Raw genomic sequence first — 23,949 nt, 5'->3', positions numbered from 1 at the left:
AAGGAGCAGTTAAACTCCCGGATTCCCTAACCCCATCCAGCAGAGAAAGGTGGTAAGAGTTTCTAGAAATGTCAAGTCAGAGGCTTTGATCTCAGGGACACAGGCAGGTATGAGATGTAGAGTGAAAATAGGGAGATTGACTGAAAGCCTGCTGGGACCCAGCCTTCTTCCCCAGCTTGGTTCCCAGGATGGTGGCATCAAAGTTTTTGCCTCCCAGGCCAGAAATGAAAGATGATTCTTCTGCAAATTGGCTGGGCCGAGAGAAAAAAAACTCTAGAAACTGACGTTTTGGGGGTTCCACAACAAAAATGATGGCCCCCCTTAAATATGGAGCTTCCAATCAATATTTCATGTCTCACTCTATTTCCTTTTAATTTTTTAAAAGTGAGGCATAATTTATATACAGTAAAACACACAGATTATAAGTATACAGTTTGCTAAGCTTTGATAAGTTTATACCCTCTTGTAACCCACATCTCCTTCAAGATAGAGAACACTTCTTTCCCCTCAAAAAATTCCTTTGAGGGCTTCCCTGGTGGCACAGTGGTTGAGAGTCCGTCTGCTGATGCAGGGGACACGGGTTCATGCCCCGGTCTGGGAAGATCCCACATGCCGCGGAGCGGCTGGGCCTGTGAGCCATGACCGCTGAGCCTGTGCGTCCGGAGCCTGTGCTCCGCAACGGGAGAGGCCACAGCAGTGAGAGGCCCGCGTACCAGAAAAAAAAAAAAAAAAAATTCCTTCGAGCCCTATGCTTTTTCCTAGTTAGTGCCTCCCCCATCCCTCCACCATAGTTCTTCATTTTGGCATAGATAGTCTCTGCCTGTTCTAGAACTTCATGAAAGTAGAATCATGCAGTATCTCCCCTTTGATGTCTGGCTTCTTCTCCTTAGCATATGTCTTTGAGGTTGATCCACATTGTTGCATTTTCCAGTAGTTTGTTTCTTTTTATTGCTCAGTAGTATTCCATTGTATGAATATACAATAGTTAATTTATTCACTCAAATGTTGATGCATATTTGGGTTATTTACAGTTTGGGCTATTTTAAATAAGGCTGCTTTCTCTTGGATGAACACTTCAGCGTGGAATTGAGTCCTAGGGTAGATGTATGTTTAACTACATAAGAAATTGCCAAATTACTTTCTTGTACGACTTCACCTTCTCATCGTGTGAGAGTTCTGGCTGCTCCACATCCTCACTAACATTTGATGTTTTCTGTCTTTCTCATTTTTGTTATTTTAGTGAGAACTTAGTCAAATAACATTATGGTTTTAATTTGTATTTCCCTAATGACTAATGAGTACTTTTTCATGTGTTGTTTGGCCATTTGTATATCTTCCTGTGTAAAGTGTCCATTCAAGTCTTCTGCCTACTTTTTACTTAGCTGATTTTTTTAAAAATTGAGTTGTAGGGACTTCCCTGGAGGTCCAGTGGTTAAGACTCCACACTTCCATTGCAGGGGGCCCAGGTTTGATCCCTGGTTGGGGAACTAGATCCCGCATGTGTGCCGCAACTATGAAGTCCACATGCTGCAACTAAAGATCCCATGTGCCACAACTAAGACCCAGTGCAGCCTAAATAAATAAGTAAATAACTTTGCTTGTAAAAAAAAAATGAGTTGCAGAAGTTATAGATTCTGGATGCAAGTCCCTTGTCAGACATCTGTATTGCAAATATTTTCTCCCAGTCTGTGGTTTGCCTATCCATTTACTTTTAGTGTCTTAATACGTCTAAAAACTTCTGATGAGCAGAAGTTTAAAATATTGGTGATGTTTACCTTATCACTTTTTTCTTTATGATTAGTGCTCTCTGTGTCCTAAGAAATCTTTGCCACAGTTCCAAAGATATTCGTCTATGTTTTCCTCTAGGAGCTTTATAAATTTTGCTTTTACATTTGGATCTATAATCTATCTAAAATTATTGTATTTTGTATATGCTGTAAAATGGAGTTGTTTCATTTTATTTTTTCTGATGGATATCCAGTGGTTATAGCCGCATTTAAAAAAAAACTTTGCTTTCCCTATTGAATTGTTTTGGCACCTTAAAAAAAAATCAATTGACTGTATAAATGTCGGTCTATTTCAGGACTCTTTATTCTTTTTTTTTTAACATCTTTATTGGAGTATAATTGCTTTACAATGGTGTGTTAGTTTCTGATTTATAACAAAGTGAATCAGTTATACATATACATATGTTCCCATATCTCCTCCCTCTTGCGTCTCCCTCCCTCCCACCCTCCCTATCCCACCCCTCTAGGTGGACACAAAGCACCGAGCTGATCTCCCTGTGCTATGTGGCTGCTTCCCACTAGCTATCTGTTTTACATTTGGTAGCGTATATATGTCCATGCCACTCTCTCACTTCATCCCAGCTTACCCTTCCCCCTCCCCGTGTCCTCAAGTCCATTCTCTACCTCTATGTCTTTATTCCTAGGACTCTTTATTCTGTTCCATTGATCTATTTGTCTATCTTTAGGCCAATATCACACTGTCTTGATTTTTGAAGGTTTATAGTAAGTCCTGAAATCAGAAATTGATAGTGCTCCGACTTTGTTCCTTTTCAAAGTTTTTTTTTGGCACTTCTAGGTCTTTGAATTTCCATGTAAATTTAGGACCAGCTTGTCAATTTCTACAAAACAGCCTCTGGGATTTTGATTGGGATTGTGCTGAATCTATAGGTCACTTTGGGAGAACTGACATCTTCATATTAGTGAGTCCTCCGATCTGCAAATATGTCATTATTGCTCCATTTACTGGGCCTTCTTTAATTTCTCTCAGCAGTGTTTCATAGTTTTCACCTAAAGTTTTGTACATTTGTCATTGAATTTATTTATAGATATTTGGTGTTTTTGTCGTTCATTCCATCTAAGTTGTCAAATTTATAGGCACATCTATGATGATTTTTTGCCTATTCTATCGGTAATGGAGAAGAACGTTGAAATCTCCAACTATAATTGTGCTTTTGTCTCTTTTCTCCTTTTAGTTCTATGAGTTTTTGCTTCTGTTTTTGAAGCTCTCATACTTGGTGCGTGTCCATTTAGGATTCTTATGTTCTCTTGATAAATTGACTCTTTTGTTATTATGAAATAGCCCTCGTTATTGCTGTTAATACTACTTATCTTGAAGTCTACTTTGTCTAATGTTAATATAGCCACTCTGTCCTGTGACTAGTGTTTGCATGATATCTTTCCCCATCATTTTACTTTTAGCTTATCTGTGCCTTTATATTTCAACTGTGTCTTTTGTAAACAAAATATAGTTGGGTCTTGCTTTTTTCACCAGTGTTACAGTTTCTCCCTTGTAATTAGAGGGTTTATGCATTTGCCTTTAATGTAATTGGACTGAGTTTAATACTACCATCTTGTTATTTGTTATCTTTGTCCTATCTTTCTTTGTTTTTTCTTCTTTTCTTTCTTCTTTTGGGTTAAGTATTTTTTAGTATTCTATTTTTTTCTCCTTTATTTCATTTCAAGTATATATCCTGGTATTTTTTATTTTTGTGGTTCTCTAGAGATTACAATATGTATCTTTCATTTATCACAGTCTACCATGAATTAATGTTTCACCACTTTAGGTAGAATACTTGTAACAGTCTGCTTTCATTTACTTCCTTCTTGTCCTTTGTACTATTATTGTCATACATTTTACTTCTACAAGTGTTATAAACCCCACAATTCATTGACATTAATCTTGTTCTAAATGCTCAGTTATCGCTTAAAGAAATTTAAAATAATTTAAAAAATATTTACCAACATATTTTCTACTTTTGGAGCTCTTCATTCCATGTGAATCTGAGTTTCCATCTTCCTGAAAAATTCCCTTTAACATTTCTTTTCAGTGCAATCTACTAGTTACTCTATGAGCCACCTGGGTAGGGAGGGTCAATGCCCATGTCCATGGTCTGTTCATTAGTATACATCTAGTGCCTACGGGACAACTGGCATCCAGCCTGGCTGGAGGGTGGGGGGCAGCATGTGGCTGGTAGAGCTGATCCTTGCTTCCTGATGTATGGCAGAGACTTCTGAGCTGGGCCAAGTCTGTCTCTGGTTTTTCCAGTTACCGAGGTACCTCTGAACCCCACTGGGCAGCAGCAGGATGGTGGTGCGTACATGGTCACTCTCTTCCAGGGGGTAAATGCTGAGAGCCACTCCGGGGCATCCGTGTGGATACAGGGTCCTCCACAGGTGACAGAGATGGGAAGGGTGCTCTCCTGACCACCTGCTTGCTGTGTCCTTATAGCCTGCTCAGACACGGGGATGCCTGTTTCCTGCCAGAGGAGTGCCCATGCACTTGGAAGGGGAAGGAGTACTTCCCTGGGGACCAGGTCATGTCTCCCTGCCATTCCTGGTAAGTGAGGGCCCCATCCAGGCTCTGCTTTTTGCTGGGTGTGAGGATGGATATGGGATGCATGGTCATGAGTACAATCTAGCGTCCCCCCTTCAACCATGTTCATATTCATGTTGTGTGTTTCTGTGCTATGTAAGGGTTTGTGTATATATACAAGTGTACACATAGAAAGAATTTTGGGGAGTGTTTTTGTGAGTATTTACACGAATGTGAGTTTGATCAAACATGTATATGAATGTGTGTAGATGTGTATTTGTAATCATGAGGATGTGTTTGCATATGTATATGGATGTGCAAGTGTGGGCACGTGTGCAAAATGCATAGACTGCATATGTGAATGTGTATGCACATGCATATATATGAAAACATGGGCATTCATAATCCTGAATATGTTAGTGAATACATACAGTTATGAATTTGTGTATGTATTTAGCTATATTTATATACATTTGTGTGCATCTCCATCCATTTAGTATGTGGGGACATGTATGTGCAAAGTGTGTGAATATATGCATACACTGGGTGTGCATATTTGTATTTACATGTAAGTGAACAATATGTAAAATGTGCCTTTGTGATTTCCTATGATATGTGAGAGTAAGTTTACATGTGAATATATTTGCACACTGTATATCTGTTAATATAAGTATACATACGTGAGAGTGTGTGTACCTGGATTGAATTCTTTGAAAACAGGCTTGGGGCCAGTTCTGTAGAGCCTGCCCTGGGCCAAGCAGCAGGGAATGGAAGTGGGTAGAGACTCAACCTCCTAAATATCCTCTCAGGCTTCCACTGCTGCTGTGCCTAACTCACATTAATTCACTTTCCAAAGGCTTGGCTCCTGGAAGTGTCTATGGTCACTCTTTTTTTAAGTAACTGGTTTTCCCACTCTCCACCTGTCCTCTGTTTCTGGGAGAGCTGAGCATCTCTCCCACCTTGTAACCACCTAAATCTTGAGGTTCCCCAATGACCCCCCCCACCCCCGGCAAAGGCCTTATAACTACCCCAACAGCTAATGAGGCCTTTCAACCCATGCCTTCCAGGCTGGGTGGCCTGTGTTGTGGCCTCCTTTGCCAGATGTCCTCTGTGTTCCTGGCACACAGAGGCATGTGGAGCCTCCCTGACATTCCCCCTGTGCCCTTGTGCTCCTGCAGAGGGCCCGACCTGGGCTTTCCAGGGCTCTGAGAGTCCAAGGGCTCCTCCAGCCCTGATGTGTCTGCAGGATCAAGGTGGCCCTGCCACTGCCCCAGGGGGTCAGGGGACACATCAGGGACCCCTGAGCCCTGGCTCCTACAACTCTCTGGAAAATGGCCAAAGCACATCAGCTAGACTAGTGGAGCTAGGATGAAGAGGGGAAGGAAACAGGACAAGGACCCCTCAAAGAGGTCTGGCCAGCTCATACCAGTGGAGGTCTCCACCCATTGGAACCTATTCCTTCTTAGCCCCACATCACGTTCCAGTGACTGTCCAAGGGGTTGGGCTGGGCACAGGACCCTGTGTCAAGTAACTTCAGGTCAGGCTTGGTGTATTGATTCCTGGTCTGGTGTTTCAGAGATGGGTGTGTTCTGTATGAGCCCTTCCCAGCCACTCAGCTCCCCTGAACCCTTACGTCTCTTGTAGGCTGAGGAAGGTCTGCTAGACTTCGGGATTCATCTCACATTAATGAGTGTGTGCTCCATCTCTCTGCTCCCTTTTTATTGCAGAACTTCTCAGAACAGTTGTCTGTATTTGCTGCTTTCAATTCCTCTTCTCCCATTCTCCCTTCCATTCCATGAAAACTATCCCTACCAAGGTCACTGATAATCTCCATGGTGTTATATCCAGTGTTTATCGCTTGGTCCTCATCTTCCTAGACCTATTAGCAGCATTTGACACAGTCAGTCATTTGTTATCATTCTCTGCCGTCATACCTTTCTTCATGTGACTCTGGGATTTCCCACCCTCTTGATTTTCCTCCTGCCTCTCTTGCTGCTCCTTCTCCATTTCTTTTGTTGATTCTTCCTCTTCTCCAAATTCTTAATATTGAGTGCCCCGAGGGACCTCTTCTGTATTTATACTCATTCTGTTGGTGAACTCACCCCGTCTCATGGTGATAAGGCCTATCCATAGGCAGCTGACTCCCAAATTTCTACCCATAGTCCAAACCTTACTCCTGAACTCCAGACTCGCACATCCAACTACTCACTTGACATCACCACATGTGTGTCTAATGGACATGTCAAACACCAGCACGCCCAAAACTGAACACCTGATCTTCCCCCTCAGACCTGCTTCTCACTCAGCCTTTCCCATCCGGGCGGAGGAAGACTTCATTTTTCCAGTTGCTCAGGCCAGAACACCTGGAATCATCCTTGAGTTCTCTCTCTTACTACCTTCATCCAAGCTGTCTGAAAATCCTTTTGGTTCTACATTCAAAATAGATCCAGAATCTGGATCTTATTCCTGAACTGCTGTTACCCTGCTCTGAGCCACCATCATCTCTTTCCTAAGTTGCAGAAAAACCTCTCAATTGATCTTCCTGCTTCCACCCTCCAGTTTAGGCTCAGCACAGCAGCCAGAGTGGAACATAAATCATCCTGTTATCCCCGTGATTAAATCCTCCAAACACTCCTGGTCTCACTCCTACCATTCTTACAATGGCCTTCATGGACCTATGGGATCTGGACCTCTGTTACCTCCCTGAATTCCTCCTCTCCTCCTACACTCTCCATTCTAGCTGTGTTGTCTTCCTGAGGTTCTTCAGGACCTTTGCAAAGGCTGTACCCTCTGCCCAGGATGCTCTTCTTCCAGATGTCCATATACTTAATTTTCTCACCTCCATTAAGTCTCTGCTCACATGTTCCTCTGTCCACCTTATTTGAAATTACAACTCACCCCCACACACATTCCCAATCCCCTTTATCTTGCTTCTTCCCCCCCATAGCACTCATCACCTTCTTACCCACTCTATTACCTTCTCATGCTTACTTATTATTTAGTTGTAGCTTCCTCCTCTAGAATATGAGCTTCACAAGGGCAGAGGTTTTTTGCTGTTTTGTTCACTGATGTATCTGAAACTCCTAGAATAATGCCTGGGATATGGTAGATGCTTATGAGTTGTTGAATGAATGAGTGAATGAATGAACGATTGGAGTGGTAAAAAGAGTGTGGACGTTGGAGTCAAATAGATCTGGATTCAGTCTTGGCTCTGTTATTTGTTGGCTTAACCTCTCTGAGCCCCAGTGTGTCCTACATAAAATGGGGACCCACCCTGCCACCCTTTGGACATCTGTTGGAGGTCAATGATGTTTGTTGACCTCTGGCCCAGGGGCACACAGTGGGCACTCAATGGGCACACAGTGGGTGCTCGATGGGCAGTGGCTCCATCTTGGATATTCAGGGTGGGGGCAGGGCATGCCCTGTCAGGGGTCTGGGCATGTGTGTTTCAGTGTGTGCCAGCGCGGCTCGTTCCAGTGCGCCCTCCACCCCTGTGCCTCCACCTGCACCGCCTATGGCGACCGGCATTACCGCACGTTTGATGGGCTCCCATTTGACTTCGTGGGAGCATGCAAAGTGCACCTGGTCAAGGTTAGTGCCTGGGTGTGTACCAGCTGGCTCTACAGGGACCCAGAGCAGCTGGGTGGGAGGATCTAAACCCTGGTGTGTGGCAATTTAGAGACTCAAGGAAGTGCTAAGGAGCAAGATTGGGGCTGGACAGAGCCCACCAGTCTGCCTGTCCTCCTGCCGGTCACCATTATAACCTTGCCCCCTTGGGTGCCAGTGGTTTTTCTGTCTGTAATAGTAAAAGCAAATGATTTCTGGGCTTTTATTATATCCCTGGTGGTCTACCAAGCCATCTTAAAGCATTATTTCACTTAACTCTTACAGCAAGACAGAGTTTATTGAGCCCATGTTATAGCTGGAGTAACCTGGGCTTAGGGAAGTTGGTATCTCACCTGAGACCACACAACTAGTCAGGGACAGAATTGGGGTCAGTTTGGAACCAAGAAATCTGACTGGAGAGTTGGTGTGCAGGCAGGATCCCCTCCAGAAGGAGAAAAGGGTACCAACAGGGCGGGTGGGAGAGTGCCTCAGACACATTCAGGGACCTTGGTTTTGCTAAGGGCCTGTCCATCTCATTATATGATAGTAAAAGCAACAGTAATAATAATAATAATGACAAACCTTTTATGGAATAAGTCCTATCTATGGGGCAGGCACTGTACTAGGGTCTTTCACATAATTTCAATAACTCCACAAGACAAAGTTTATAGACCTTGTTTTATTTTTTAAATTTCAAAGGTTTTGCATGCTCTTCACTAACATTTAAAACAATATAGAAGCATATATTAAAAACAAATATTCCTCTTCACATCTCTTCTGTTCCTACTCCCTGCTGAATAAGCACTCATAACAGCTAGGTGTGAATCCTGCAAGATCATTTTCCATAAGACAGACAGACAGACACACACACACACACACACATTTTGTTTAATTTCTATGAATAGAATCCCGCAATTTGCTTTTATCACTTACTAGTATATTTTGGACATTATCTCATATAGTCAGTAAATTTTTCTTCTTCTTTTTGTAGAATTCCACAGAAAAGATGTACTCCAGTTTGTTTTGTAATTCGCCATTGATGGACATTTTGGTTGTTGTCAATATTTAAATGCTCAATGAATACTTGTGTGGATGTGTCTCTAGATGCTTAGAAGTAGAATTGCTATAAAAGTTATACGTTTAGAATGTTGTCCAGTGCCTGCAAATTGCCCTCTAAAAAGGCTTACATTACCCTCATCAGTGTGTGTAAGACGGTGCCCCTTTCCCTACACCCCTGTGAACACCAGTCATCCCTATTATATATTCATTCATTCATTCATCAGATACTTTTTGGAGAATCCCTACATGCTAAACACTGCACCAGGCACCCAAAACAAAACTGAGCTTCAGAGAACTGAAGTAAGTTGCCCAGAGTCGCAGCTCATATGAAGCAGAAGTGGGTTGAAAACTATTTCAGAGTCGTGTCCCTCTACCCCATGCCTCTCAGCAGAATCTCTTCTCTCCCTGGTTTATTGCACTAACTTATTTCTCCTCAGAGCACATCAGATTTCAGCTTCTCTGTGATTGTAGAAAACGTAAACTGCTACAGCTCTGGCATCATCTGCAGGAAATTTATTTCTATCAACGTTGGGAACTCACTCATCATCTTTGATGACGACTCAGGAAATCCCGTAAGGCCTGGTGCAGGTGAAGGTTGTATGGACAATTTGCTGGTTAATAGTGGGCAGAAGAGGGCTAAGGACTGGTTTCCTTACCACAGCACTTTCTCTTGGAGCCACTGAGTCTGCAGCCCAGATTGAATTCCTTGGCCATGGCCAGGAGCCCAGAGGTCAATGTCAGGGCATGAGGGAGGCAGAGGAATTGGTGAACTCCTGGGGCCGGGCAGTGACTTGTGGCCAGGCCCAGCTGACCCAGGTGTTGGGGGACACTCTGGCCTCAGGAATGGCCACCTCTGTCCCCCTAGAGTCCGGAGAGCTTCCTGGATGAGAAGCAGGAGGTCCACACGTGGCGAGCAGGGTTTTTTACGCTGGTGCATTTCCCACGGGAACACATCACCCTCTTATGGGACCAGAGAACCACGGTGCACATTCAGGCGGGGCCACAGTGGCAGGTAGTCACGTGATCAGTGACCCTCACGGGCCCTGTGCTCCTTCCTAGAGCCAAGCCAACCCACTGGGTGTCCTTGCATGAGCTGTACCCTTGCCAAAGAGCCAGGAGCATCATGCCTGCTGTCCTATCTGCCCCACCCGACTCTGGGCCCCTTCTCCTCTGACTCTTCTCTCTCTGCACACTGTGACCCCAGTAGTTGCTTCTGGGCCCACGACAGACTCCTAGGCTTAGGGCGACCCCTCTGCCTTTGGCTCACCCTCAGAATGCCTGAAACTGACCATTCTCTCTTCTTTCAGGGCCAGCTGGCAGGACTCTGTGGGAACTTCGACTTAAAGACCATCAATGAGATGAGGACCCCAGAGAAGTTAGAGTTAACTAACCCCCAGGAGTTTGGTGGCAGTTGGGCTACAGTTGAGGTAAAACCTCTCCAAGCTGGCTCACTCCTCTCACCCAAATGGACCCTGGTCACACTGAGAGAAACTGGCCACAGGTCAGGGGAGAGGGACATTGGTGCAAGGCTGCTCCTGCAACCTCTCTCTCAGCTTCTGACCCAGCATCCTCAGCCCTGGACTCTGTCCTGTGGCCTGAGGACACGCACCATCCCATCTCACACATCAGACCCCAGACCAAGCCCTGGTAGGAGGGCTGAGGCTGGGAAGGAGACAAAGTTTCTGTCCTAGGAGAGATAACCACCTAGTAGGGAAGATGAGTCTTGTTGAAGCATTACCATCTTACCCATCTCTGTGCCCCCGGTGCCTGGCGATAGGTCTGGCACACAGGAGAGACCAAGAGAGACCCGCATGGGTTGGGGCAATTAGAGAAGGCTTCCTGAAGGTGGTGGCACTACTGTGGTACTTAAAAGATAGACCATATTTGGATGGAAGAATGTATCAGAGAGAGGGAGGACAATATTAGCAGAGGCAGAAATGATGGGGGATGTCTCTGGGGTTTGGGAGATGTCTGAGGCTGCCAAGCTGTGAGTGATGGGGGGAAACATCACTGTGCTGACAGCAGGAGATCTGGGTTCTTGTCTTATTCTTTTACTTAAAAAATTATTTTATTTTGTTTTTCTTTTGTTTGTTTTATTATTTGGGGTTCTTGTGTTAGATCATCCAGTGACTTGCTGGGTGACCTTGAATAAGTCCCATCTTCTCTGTGAAGTGAAGGGGCTGGGAGAGGGATAGTGAATAGATTTCATTTCATGTGACAAATCTGATCAGTCAGATGAGGCTGCCTGGGCAGCTATGTTGAGAAATACCAGCACTTGTGTCAGGCTCAGCTGGAAGAACTGTGAGTGATTAGTTATGTCTGCCATGGGTGCTGCATTAGAGAGTGGTGATATGAGTGTTAGATATTTGCCTTTCCTGGACTGAGTGATCTTAGGTTCCTAGTTCTCTGTTGGGGAGTAGGTGGAGATAAGTCTATGTAGACTGGTGTCAGGGGAGCGGATAGTCATGGCCTGGAGCTAAATGTAATCCTGAGGTGGGGCAAGGCTGTTCTCACAGCCTCAGAAAAGTATGCTCTAACCCATTCCATTTTAGAGAAGCTGAGGGGGTGACTAACCTTTATTGCTTCCCTCCTCTCACCCTTCACTGTCATTTCTCTCTCAATAATCCCCTTGGACATACCCTGGGGGGCTCTAGTGACAATGTAGGCCAGGGGAGGAAGTTCAGCAGACCTCAGGGAAATCTGTATTAGTTTTCTATGGCTGTGTAACACCATAACTGCAGACTTAGTAGTATCCAACCACACACGTGTATTATCTCACAGTTTCTGTGGGTCAGGAGTCAGGGCACAGCTTGATTCAGTTCTCTGCATACAGTATCACAGGCTGCAGCCAAGGTGTCAGCCAGGGCTGGGCTCTCATCTGAAGGTTCGACTGGAGAGGGATCTGCTTCTCTGACCACTCATGTGGTATGGCAGACATTCCTTGTAGTCATAGAACTGAGAGCTTTAGTTTTTTTGCGAGCTGTTGGCCCAGGACGACCCTCAGCTCCTAGAGACCACCCACCATTCCTGCCACGTGCCATTCCCAACCAGCAAGGGAGAGACTCCAGCCAGATGGGCTCTGCACTCTTATGTAACATGATAATGCAGTCACTGGCACATAACCACATCCATGTGTCACCTTTGCTGTCTTTTGTCGACTTGTCAGTTTGGTCCCTCCCACATTCAAGGGCAGGGGATTATACAAGGATATGAGCACAGGAGGCCGGGATCAAGGGAGCCACTCTAAGAGTCTCCAGCACATCAGGCAACAGGGATTTGAGGGGTAGGGAGATCAACAGCTCTGCCTTTGCCCCCTCAGTGCCCAGACACTCTCGACCCCCGAGACACATGTGTCCTGAATCCTCTCCGAGAACCCTTTGCCAAAAAGGAGTGCAGCATCCTGCTCAGTGAGGTGTTTGAGACCTGCCACCCTGTGGTGAGTGGAATCCAGGCTTGGCTACTACTGGGCCCCCTTCCCACCTCCCTGGAATCCCTTCTGCTCTCAGACCCTCCATGCCTTGGAGAGACACCTCAGGTCTAGAGGAAAGATTCATCTCTGCCATTCCCTTCCTTCTGGTCTGCTTGGATGAGTCTGCCCTGTTTCCCTGGGACAGACACAGTCAAACAGCTTCTGTGCCCTTTTCAAGCCTATCTCAATCTGGCTCTTCCTTCCAATCAGGAAGTTCTTCTGAATGGTGAACACAGACCCCTCATGCTGTGGCATCAGCCCTCAGTGGAAACAGAGGAGAGCTGGTGCTCAGCTCTGCATGGCCCCCACCAGGGCCTCGAAGGCTGCCGTCAGATGGGCTTTGGCTGTCTCTGGCCCTGGCTGGGGGTTCACACCCCACGTCTGTTTCTCAGCCACACCCTAAGCCCCTGGATCCAATAGCCTAGGCCCGAGGAAGGAGAAAGCTTAGTTCTCAAAAGCAGGGTCTACCTGGGTCATGGAGTTAACGTTTCCCTCTCAGCTGCCTGCCTTTCTGCCCTCACCCCACATGGGCAGCTCGCCCCATCCTGTGGTCCCTTTACGTTTATGCTGCTCTCTGAGGCTGAGTGGCATCAGCCCAGAAGCTGAAAGGCTAACATTCAGGGTCTGTCCTCTGACATCTGACTTCTGACCTCCTCTAGGTCGATGTCACTTGGTTTTACTCAAACTGCCTGACAGACACGTGTGGGTGCAGCCGGGGCGGTGACTGTGAGTGCTTCTGTGCCAGCGTGTCTGCCTATGCCCACCAGTGCTGCCAGCATGGGGTGGCCGTCGATTGGAGGACCCCGCGCCTTTGCCGTGAGTGTCCAGACCAGTCATCCGAGGGGGAGAGTGGGGCCCCTTCTGTGGGCAGGCCTGTGGGGTCCCATCACTCTGGCTGTGCTTATCATTCATTGAATTCTTATAACTACCCTGTGAAGTAGGACTGTTTATTCCTGTTTTACAGTTGGAGAAATGGGCTAGAAAAAGATTAAGTAACATGCCCAAGGTCACACAGGTTGATGGAGGAGCCAGGGCTTGTCTCCATTGCAGATGGTCTGGCTGCAAACCCATGCTCTTAACCACTTTACCAGAGGAGTCAGGAGCTCTGGGTCTGGAACCCAGAGCTGCCATTTGCAAGCTGTGTGACCTCAAACAAGTCTCCCAACCTCTCTGGGGCTCCATTTTCTCATCTGAAAAATAGGAATAGACCTGTCCCACCAGGTTTATTGTGAGGGTTAAACGAGATAGTGAATGTGAAAGCCCTTTGTCAGGTGAGACTCATGGGGCCCATCAGAGGCACCACAAGATAGCAGTTTTTCTGGAGCACTGGTGGTCTGCAAATGCTTTTGGTTGCACACTCCTATCAAGTAAAAGCATTTTGAGCACACATAACATGCATATATATATATGTATATATATATATATACACACACACATACACATAGATGCATGTACGTATATATGTACTATTAGTAGTGTAAATGTATGTCACAAAACAGATACAAAAGTAAATATTTAAAAGATGAAATAAAATTCATAAAAATTTAAATGATTAATTAATTGATTATTATTTGTTTCTGCATACCAAAGATCTTCCTGGTGCAAGACGCCTCACTTTGTGGTGCAGTGGTTATTATACAGGGACCACACTTCCTGGGGCCACACTGTCTGGGTTCAGACTCCAGTTCCACCAGGCAAGGTGACCTGAGGCATGTTCCTTATACTCTGACTAGTAATTGAGGGTTAAGAGAACTGTACCTTCCTTGCAGGGAGCTGTGAGATTTACATGAGAAAATGCAGGTAAAGCACTTGGCACAGTGCTTGTGCTAGAGCCGAGGTTGCTGTCATTTTTCATGGGGACATGGGTGCTGGCACGAGAGCCCCAGGTAGGATGACCTCAGGAAGAAGATGGAGCAGAATCTGCCTTTGGCTTCCTTTTTCTTTGCCCATTTTACCGTGAGCCTCTTCTGTCACAGAAGCCTTGGGTCCTCATGCAGTCTGCTTCTCCTTCTACTTCTCTGATAAAAATCCTTCAGGAAGGAGAAGGGAACACACGTTTACTGAGAATCTACTGTGTGCCAGGCCCTGTGCCTTCTGTGCATTAGCTCACTTAATATTCAGGCCTAGGGAGAAGCAAGTGAGGCCAGTTCCTGGAGCACAAGATTTAAGGGGGTACCAAAAAAGGCAATATTTTAAGACAATATTAAAAAAAAATCAAAACGAATGCAAAAACATCTCTGATGAACAAAATATCACAATTTTAAGTAATGACAGCCTCAATATTATTGATTTTTCCTTTTGCCTCAGGCTCCAGTATGGCTCAGCAAGGTGCTGTCCCTGATCTTGTCTATTTTAAAATTTTGATATTTTGTTCATCATGGATATTTTGCATTAATTTTGCAATTAAAAAATTGTATTAAAAAATTACATATCCTGATTACTGAGATTTTTGAGGTCCCCTTAAATTTTGCACCTGAGGTGAGCACTTGCCTTACCCCAGTCCAGGCCTCACAAGTCTATGGGGCATATACTAGCGGTAGTCCCCGTCCTACAGAGGAGGGCACTAAATTTCAGAGAGGTTGAGAAACTTGTCTAAGTATGCACAGCTGATGAGTGAGAGAGATGGGATTTCAGTCCAGGTTTGCAGGTCTCTAGAGAGCTGGCTCTTGACGACTTCTCTGGGCGACCTCCCATTAACCTGATACACACTTGAAATCAGTTACGTGGAGATCTTTTAATTTTCGAGTTCAATCTTCTGAGTCCACAAGTGAGGAAAAGCACATACTTACCCATAGCCACATGGTGGGTCAGTCTACTGATTCCTGGTGCTGTTTCCAGAGGGCAATGCCAAATGCAAAGGAATAGTGTTCATCATGGGGCTTGGGGGTGTGGGGTGGAGTTGGTGGCTGTCTTCAGACCATGCCTGTGAGTGAGGGAGACCCCTCCTCAGCCTTTGTCCCAGACCTACTCGGTCAACTGGCTTCTCATGGTCTTGCTCCTGACTTCAGGTGCCCCCTGCAAAGTCCCCAGCTTATCCCAGCGGACTAAGGAATCCGTGGCCTACGTGCCAGGGGAACAAGCTGTGGTGCTGTGCTGCGCCACTAGGGGGCGTATGGAGCACATACTTGGAGGAGCTTATCAAAACCTGATGGAGATTGCACCCAGGGGCCTGAAAAAGGCTTGGATTCTGGAGGCCCTGGGTCCCTTCCTACTCAAGGCTGTTGAAAGACCGACTTCTATCTTGTGCTTGCATTCCTCCAGGACCTTCCACAACATTTCCGATTGGAGCTTCCATTCCTTGGTTCAATTCTTGCCCTTTGAGGTCACACAAAACATACCCTTCTGTCCCAGCATTCATTCATTCATTCATTTGGTACATGCCGAATGACTACTCTGGGCCAGGCTTTGAGCTTTGTGTTAGGGGCACAGAGAGGGAGCCATTGTATTTCCTACCCCTTAAGATATCTGGATCTAATGACCATGTCTGAATCTTGGCGTTTGGGAGACAGGCCAGGTCCAGCCCTTGGGGAAGGAGAGAGATCTGGAATGGGGCTTTGGCCCTGCGCATCTGTTCCAGGCTTCTCAAGAAGTCCCTGTTCTCTCTCTTTCAGCATATGACTGTGACTTCTTTAACAAAGGTAAGCTCATCCTCCCCAGGTGGAGCCTTGAAAGCTGGGGCACTGCCATCCCTGCCCTGGGGCCACAATAGCAGCAGCCATCCTGAGGCCCTGCTGGCCCTGGAGGAGCAGGAAGACTCTGTCATGCAGACAGAGCCCTGACAGTGCAGGGCCCAGGGATGCCCCGGAACTCTGTCTCCAGCAGCTCCTGCAGCCTCTGTCCAGAGCCCAGGCCAGGCTAGCTTCCTGGGGATGTGCTCATGCGGGGCAGCTTCACCAGGAAGTGAAAACCCCATTTGCACCAACGTGCTGCCCCATAGCTTTCATAGTCTAGCTCATCAGGCCCACAGGACATTGTCTTGAGCTTCCTGAAGTTTTGAGTTGGCAAAGGCAAATGCAAACTGCTCTTCCTTTGCTGGGGCGAAACTTACAGTCTGGCACAGCCTGTCAGATTCATCTTTAAGTTTAGCCAGTGTTGCAGGGCACCAGGATATGCTCCAACTTCTGCATGAACCAGGTCATGACTAAAGGCCCCAGGGAGGTTAATGACCAGTGTTAGAATCCATGAGTCAATTTAATCACTGGGGTTGGGTGGGATTGGAGGGCTGCCCAGGAGTAGTTTTCAGCGCTGATCTTTGTGCGGTGGGGCCAGGTTGGCAGAATTAGATAGTCATCAAGTCCTGGTGCCATTCACCTTTGACTTCTGAGGTCCCCTCTGCCCCCGCTTCCAGGCACCATCCTGCCAGGAGCAGGCCTGTACGGGTAAAGGCCCAAGGCTCCGTCCTCAAATAACTGCATTATCAGATTTGGTTTGAGAAACGTCCTCTGGTGAGAGTATAGTGGGTGAAATAGTGGGGGGACTGACTAGAGAGATAAGGATGCCAGTTAGGGGGTCCGTGAGATGAGGGCTGGACCAGGGTACAACATGATCATTCACAGTGCCTGCAGTCCCACCAAAATGCTAGCTTCAAGGGGGCTCCTGATGGCCCAAACCTTTAACCCCTGAAGGCAGGAATCTGCAATGGGAGGATTGCAGTCCCTGCACAGGCGGGGTCTGTCTGACACCAGGCAAGACATTTCAGCAAGACAGCTCTGAGCAGAGTTTTCTCCCTTCTGTGGCATTTTGGGTGGCAGTAACTGGCAAAGGACAAGCTGTTTCTAGCATCCTGCACCCGCCCACCCACCCACCCACCCATTCTTACTCTGCTCTTCTACCAACATTTTCTTTGGTCCAGGCCTTTGCCGGGTGCTGGGGATTCACCAGTTAATGAGACCTGTCCCAGTGGCTCTCTGGAGCCGGCCCACCCTGGCTTTCTAGAACCCACTGTGTGTTCTTCACTCCACATTCAATCGGTAGTTTGAAGTTACCACTGGTGGGAGTATTTATTCATGGAAATCAGCAAACATTACCAAATGGGGTTTCGTTTGCTTGTTCATTTTGTGAGAGCTGATGCTTAAGCCAGCACAACACTGCCTGTGTCCTGTCTGGTAGGGAAGACAGATGTGGACCCCCGATCGAGACCCTCCTCATAAGAGCTGTGACCAGCATGAGCCATGCTCCGAGACCGCTGGAGCACAGGGGAGGGAGGACGCTTGCGTGTGGTGGGAGAGGGTGCCGGGAGAGTTTCACCAAGAAGGTGACATTTGAGCTGGGCCCCAGAGATTGAGGAGGCGTTGGCCCCGGGCACAGAACGGCAGGGGGGGGACTGTGCTGAGTGGGTGGGACAGCGCGAGTGAGACAGGAGGTAGGACACCACACAGCTCTTACAAGGAAGAGCGAGAGAAATTCAGTGTGGTAGGGGCCGGGGTTGGGGCGTGAAGGGCCCCTGAATCAAGCTGGGCTCTTGGAGTCTATCCTGAGGACAAAGGGGAGCCATTGAGGAGTCGCCGAAGGGAGTGTGGCTAGGAGGGTGACTGGAGGGCGGGCCACACCAGAGGCTGGGAGGTCAGTTATGAGGCTGTTGCAGTGGTCTAGGAAACCCATGCCCCTGTCCAGCTTACTGACAACCGACCACCGCAGGAACCCAAGAGACGCAGAGGTGACACGTGTTTGAAATAAATAGATAAACACTAATGCTGAGCCCAAGCCTTCCTGGCCTTTACCCTTCAGACCTCAGATGGGTAGAGACCAGGTCTGGCATCTTCTCCCAGAGGCGACTCTGAATAGCACAGCAGCTGGTATGGTAGAGTCTTAGGCAGGGGGAAAGGCCCATGGAGAGACGTTTGGGGGACCCAGATGCCCCCCAGGGGTGGCCCGGATGCCCCCAGGGGTGGCTTGTTTCCAGGCTTCCTGTGAAGTGATTTAGGTGCTGTGCAGAGGGTCAGTTCCCATCAGGGGCTGGCAGCCTGGGGCTCCCATCCCTTCCTTTTCATGGAAATCAAGGTCCCCGGGGCCTGGGGTGAAGGACATGACCAAGGGGAGCTCTTTAGCATCCTCTCTCCTCCCGCTTCTGGCAGGGCTGGGCAGGTAGTGATGGGAGGTGGGCAAAGTCCCAGGGCAGCAGAGCTATGACTGGGCCCCCTCTCTCCAGCACTAGGTAAGGGCCCCTACCAGCTGGCCAGCTTGGCAGCCAGTGGTGCCCTGGTGGCCATGAAGGTGGCAGGCGGTGCCATAGTCCTAGTGAGAGCAGAGGATGTGGCGCCGGGGGACATTGTGAACTTCCTGCTGACGGCTGCCCTGTACAAGGCCAAGGCCCACGGTAAGGCCCACCCTCTGGCCCCACTCCAGCACTTGGTGGAGGGAAGCAGGTGCTGGAGGAGGGGAGGATGCTATGACCCTAAGCCAGCTATAGTAGCTGGAGAAATGTGGGGCTCCAACAGTCACCCCTTTCCCAGTTGAGACAGGGTTCTGGGTCAGCCTCTTAGCCTCTTTCAAGAAACACCTTCTATGTTCTTCTTGAAAAAACCAGAGAGGCCAAGGTCCAGATGTACCTTTGGACCTTGCTTCACACAGCAGCTGTATTCCAGAAAAGCTGGGCGGCAATAACTACTACTTCCCATCCCTCCCCCTAAATTTCCTTCTTATTCTCCCTCTTCCTACCCCCCGCTCCCCACTTCCGCTCTCTATTTTTAAGACTAGATAGACTATAAATACCAGAGGGGAACTGGCTGATATATTAACTCCATTGGGACCTTCTTCTGTGAGTGGAGGCTCTTGATTTGCTCAGGTTATGGTGCTGAGTTCTGGGCTGGTGGGTTACACAGACTGAGGCACACCTGGAACCAGCCAGCCTCCTGGGTCTCAGACCGCCAGCAGACCTAAAGGGCTTAGCTGTAGTGGGCACCATCTTCTCTTCAGAGTTCAGTAGTGCCTGAGGGGTGACAGGACCTTGCCCGGTGGGGAGTGACCGCCAGTGGTGTTTGTGTTGGGTGCTGGGCCAGCCAAGGCCTCAGTTCACCAGTGCTAGGAAGCCTTCTCTTCTGTGGCCATTTGTGTGTGTCCCAGTGTGTGGTCACTGTGATCACTGATCAGGGTTTCTTCCTGCAAATCCTGTTGGTCCCACTAGTCAGTATCTCCCTAATCACAGGGATGGTCCATGAAGCCAGTCCCAGCATCGACCGTAATCTTGAACCAGCACACATCTCAGAGAGTTTGTTCCAACCTAAGAATTTAAGTTCTCAGATTCTCAGGTCTGTGGTTTATCTAGTTATGAGGATCGTTCTCTCTTTCTCTCTCTCTCTTCCTCCCCTCCTCCTCCCCTTCCTCTCTCTTTGCCTCCCTCTCTTTCACTGAGCCCTGTTCCCATGCCAGGCACCAAGCTGGGCACTGGGGAATCAGTGGCATCAGAGACACGACCCCTGCCCACCAGAAGTCCACAGTCCCATCCAGGGGAAAGACATGTCAAAGACGTGTGGGAAGGAGGAGCCCCTAACTCAGTCCTGGGGAGTCAGGAGAGGCTTCTTAGAATAAGTGTTGTCCCTTGAAGGGTTGAAAGGAGCCAGGAAGGGACTTGTAAGCCAAGCTCAGGAGGTGGATCTTTATCCTGAGGTCAGTGGGGAGCCATGGAAGGGCTTTAAGGAGGGGAGGGTCACCCCAGGCACAGCTAAGGGGATGTCCATGGTGGGGTGAGCCGGGGGTACAGTAGGAGGTGCCAGGAGGAATCACGTCACTGCACGAGGAAACCTGGGAGTGAGGAGCCGGGGACTGGGCCACAGGAGGGCCAGGAGCATCCCCACTGCCCCAAAGGGGAACACTTCCTCCCTAGACGTTCCTGACCCCCAGATCTGTGTGGTCCTGCTTGAAGAAGGAAGGGTGTCTTATAACCTTCTAGATGTAATGGACCGTCTGCTTAGTGGGAATTTTCTGTTCTCCATTCAGTATTTTAGCCCAGTAAGTAAGGTCTAGTCTAGAGGGGGAGTTGATTTTCCAGTGGTTTTATGGCATGTTAAGCAAACCCTAGAGTAGCCTAGCCCTGGAGAATGTCACTGTGGATGGGATGCCCAGAGGCAGTGAAGGCCACCCTCCATCTCAGACCTGGGTCTCCTGGGCAGCTGGGGGCAGGGCCCAGTGAGGACCCAGGCTCCCACTCCCACCCCATCCTGTGTTCCTTCCCTGTGGTGTGCCCAGAGTACTGGACAGCAGAAGAGAACATACCTTCCAGGTAAGATTTGGGGTGGCTACGTGGGGGAGGTGTCCCTTGAATTTGGCCTTGAAGGATGCGTAAGATTGTGATGGGAAGAAATGGAGAGCAGAAGATGTCACAGAGAAGAGGATTCAGCAGTCATTTAGGCCTAAGCCTCTCACTCTCATGGTCTTGATGTCCTATAGGATGTACTAAAGGGACACAAGCCGCAACCTGGTACATCTCCCTGGAGTATCAATTTTACTTAAACATTTTTGGAGGAGGTTACTGATTTATTATTAATAATATCTCACTCTTCTGTAGCACCTGCTGTGTGCTGGGCACTGTTCTAAGTGCTTCATATATAATAACTCATTTAACCCTCACAACAATCTTAGGAGGTAGGTGCTATTATTTTCCCAATTTACAGATGTGAGAACTGAGGCCCTGAGAGGTTAGGTAACTTACCCAAGGGGACATCACTTGCAAGTGACAGCAACCAGGCTGTCACTTTTGGCAGGCTCCTCCCAAACAGAGATATTAAAAGAGAAATAAAATTTAGAAAATGGAAGGTGAAAAGTCATTTGATTATTTAAGGTAAAACACAAGACTTTGTACAGTCAGTCCTCTGTATCCACGGTTCCACATCTACGAATTCAACCAGTCGCGGGTGGAATTTCACATGGAAACCTACAAATACGGATGGATGACTGTACTGGGCCATTTCACGTAAAGGACTTGAGCATCCTTGGATTTTGGTACCGGGGGATGTACCGAGGAACAACTGTACCTCTAGGTCTGGCTTTCAGCCTCTTCCCAGTTAGGAGGACTTCAGGACAAATGGTTGAGAACCTTGATTTAGGCCAACTCCAGTCTTCACAAACGAGAAAGCCGAGACCCAGAGAGGGGAAGTGAGTTGCCTGAGGTCACCCAGCGAGGGACTCAGCACTCTACCCACCTGGGCTGCCCCATGCCCACTCCTGGATCCCATCCCTGGGGCTGACTGCACAGTGGTTAAGAGCCTGGGCTCCAATCCTGCCTCCTTTTTCCACCGTGTGACTCTAGGCCTCACCTCCCTCATCTGTAAAATGGGGATGACAATGTCATCACCTTCTAACCTGTTATAGAATTTGCTTGTTCATTATGTTTACTCCCCACCCACCACCCGCTACTTGAATGTCAGCTCCATGAGGACAGGGGTTTTGTCGTTTTGTCCCCTATTGTGTCCCCAGTGCCTGGAACAATGCCTGGCACCTGGTGGGGGCCTCAGTAGTATTAGCAGCTGAATGAATGAATTCACCACCTCACAGGGCTCTCTTGGAATTTAATAAAAGCAGCTGGTAGAGAGCTTGCTTAGCATTGTGCATGGCACAGAGTTAAGTCCTGATCAATAGCAGTTGTTGTTGACATTAATAATTAATTCTTCCCCCAGTTAATAATTAATTCTTCCCCCAGTTACCTCATTTCTTCTCACAGCTGCTCAGGGAGGTCTAACAGGAACTCTGTGCAATATCTCCTGGGGCCACGGGGTGCAGTGGTGATGGGGGGAGGGGGAGACACACCAGGCCCTGTGCTGGGCCTTTCACACACCATTTGTCCCTCACATCCTGGAGGCGTAAATTCACTTGCCCACAGCACAGCCAGCCATGGCGGGCCAGGACTCCAGACACCTGCTTGTGCATTTGGGCCCTGACCCTGCAGGGCCCTGTGGTGGGGGGCAGGGGAGATCCACCCAGCAGCGTGGAGATAGGAGAGAGGACAGCGGGGCCCAGCTCTTAGGCCTCTGGAAAGGCCCCTTCCCACCTCTGGAGCAGTTTCCCTGCCGTGGGTTGGGCTCAGCCTCAGGTCCCCCAGCTCTGACCCTCTGGGATTCTGTGAGGAGCGGGGCCAAGAAAACTGACAAATCAGCAAACCCCAGCTTGTCTAGTACGTCCCATAGAACAGAACACCAGGACAGCCGTTTCTGTCTGTCCTACTCACTGCTGTATCCCTGGCCTCTAGACTAACACATGGTACACGGAGGGGCCTCAAAGATGTTTGCAGGAGGGAGGGAAGGTGGAGAGAGGGAAAGAAGGAGGAAGAAAGGAAGGAGGGAACGGAAGGAAGGAGAGATGGGGGGAGGGAGGAGGGGATAGTTCAGTCACCTCCCCAAGGCTCTGCAGTTGGGGCTTTAACCCCCCACCTTCCCTCCCTCGGGTAGAGGTGGTGTGTGCCGAGGGGCAGCCAGCAGGCAGAGGTGGGTGGGCTGAGGGGAGGCGGGCAGGCTTGGAGGAGCAGGGCCCAGGCCTGAGTCGCTGAGACTGCAGACGGTGCCTGGGTGTCTGCCCCCTCCCTGCATCTGGACCTCTGTCTGCTGACCTCACCCTCGTGGCTCTTTGCAGACCCAGATGTGATATCCTTGGAGGCAGCGGACAGACCCAACTTCTTCCTCCATGTCATGGCCAACGGGTCTCTGGAGCTGGCCAAGTGGCAGGCCAGCGATGCCTTCCACCACCATGCCTCCTTCTCGCTGCACCGGGAGACGTGGCGTGCGGGCCTGGTAGCCCTGGAGTCCCTGGCGGAGCCCGGGGCCTTCCTTTACGTGTTGGGCCCAGTGCTGGCCCTCCGGCTGTACGAGCACACGGAGGCCTTCCGCCGGGGCACACTGTTCCGGCTTCTGAGTAGGTGTCCACCCTGCATCGCCCTCAGCTCCTCCGCCCCTGACTCAGCTTCCCTCCCACCTCATCCTTCCAGTTGCCCCCAAGAGACGAGATCCTCACTCTCCTGGCACAGGGAAGCCACATGGGTGCCACCCCTGAGATGGGAGGGGGCCCGGCCTCCTTGTTCGTGGCCTAGGGAGCCTTGGGCATTGTGACTTGGGGCCCATCCAGCTTCCTGGGTCCTGCCTACTCCCACAGGCCATTTACAAGGTCTAAAAATAGGGCGGCCTTTGTGGAAGAGAGAAAAGTGATCATTGTGGCCGCAGCTTGCACAGCCCGCAGGCTCAGATTTCTTGCTGATGGGGGCACATGCCTGCCCTGTGAGCTCAAAGACGGCCCACTGGGGCAGAGCCTGAGGAGGCCACAGCCCCCCTGGCCCCCATGAGAGGCCCAAGAACCTGGGCGGTGATGGGGCAGCTTCGTGCCCTTTCCAGCTGAGACCAGTGGATTCCAGGGCTTTGCCATCTCCCTGCCAGGTGGGTCAGCCCCAAAAGTAATTGTCCTCTGCCTAAACCCTGGAGACAGTGATCACAATTTCCTTACTGCTCCAGGCTGGCCTCTCTGTCCTGCACGTGCACACGTATGTTTGTGCCTGTGAGGGCACCTGTGCTGTAGGA

The 23,949-nt window shown here is 48.8% G+C and overlaps 1 protein-coding gene across 1 annotated transcript in view; it reads left to right on the top strand.

Annotated features, from left to right (window-relative positions):
* The window catches only part of OTOG (otogelin), a gene marked incomplete at both ends in the record, with an annotated part of 86,081 nt that overhangs the window by 35,305 nt on the left and 26,827 nt on the right, over window positions 1–23,949 (top strand). The window contains 10 exons of the mRNA XM_081239583.1: window positions 4,237–4,344; window positions 7,773–7,911; window positions 9,423–9,557; window positions 9,851–9,997; window positions 10,293–10,412; window positions 12,305–12,421; window positions 13,114–13,270; window positions 16,066–16,092; window positions 18,603–18,770; window positions 23,015–23,293. Coding sequence (XP_081095709.1) covers window positions 4,237–4,344; window positions 7,773–7,911; window positions 9,423–9,557; window positions 9,851–9,997; window positions 10,293–10,412; window positions 12,305–12,421; window positions 13,114–13,270; window positions 16,066–16,092; window positions 18,603–18,770; window positions 23,015–23,293 — 1,397 coding nt within the window. The remainder of the gene's footprint in view (window positions 1–4,236; window positions 4,345–7,772; window positions 7,912–9,422; window positions 9,558–9,850; window positions 9,998–10,292; window positions 10,413–12,304; window positions 12,422–13,113; window positions 13,271–16,065; window positions 16,093–18,602; window positions 18,771–23,014; window positions 23,294–23,949) is intronic.

The sequence above is a fragment of the Mesoplodon bidens genome, assembly GCF_964165515.1.
Source record: "Mesoplodon bidens genome assembly, chromosome: 7".
NCBI classification, from domain to species: domain Eukaryota; kingdom Metazoa; phylum Chordata; class Mammalia; order Artiodactyla; family Ziphiidae; genus Mesoplodon; species Mesoplodon bidens.
The sequence above is the reverse complement of the archived record's forward strand: the minus strand, read 5'-3'. Positions and strand labels throughout refer to the sequence as shown.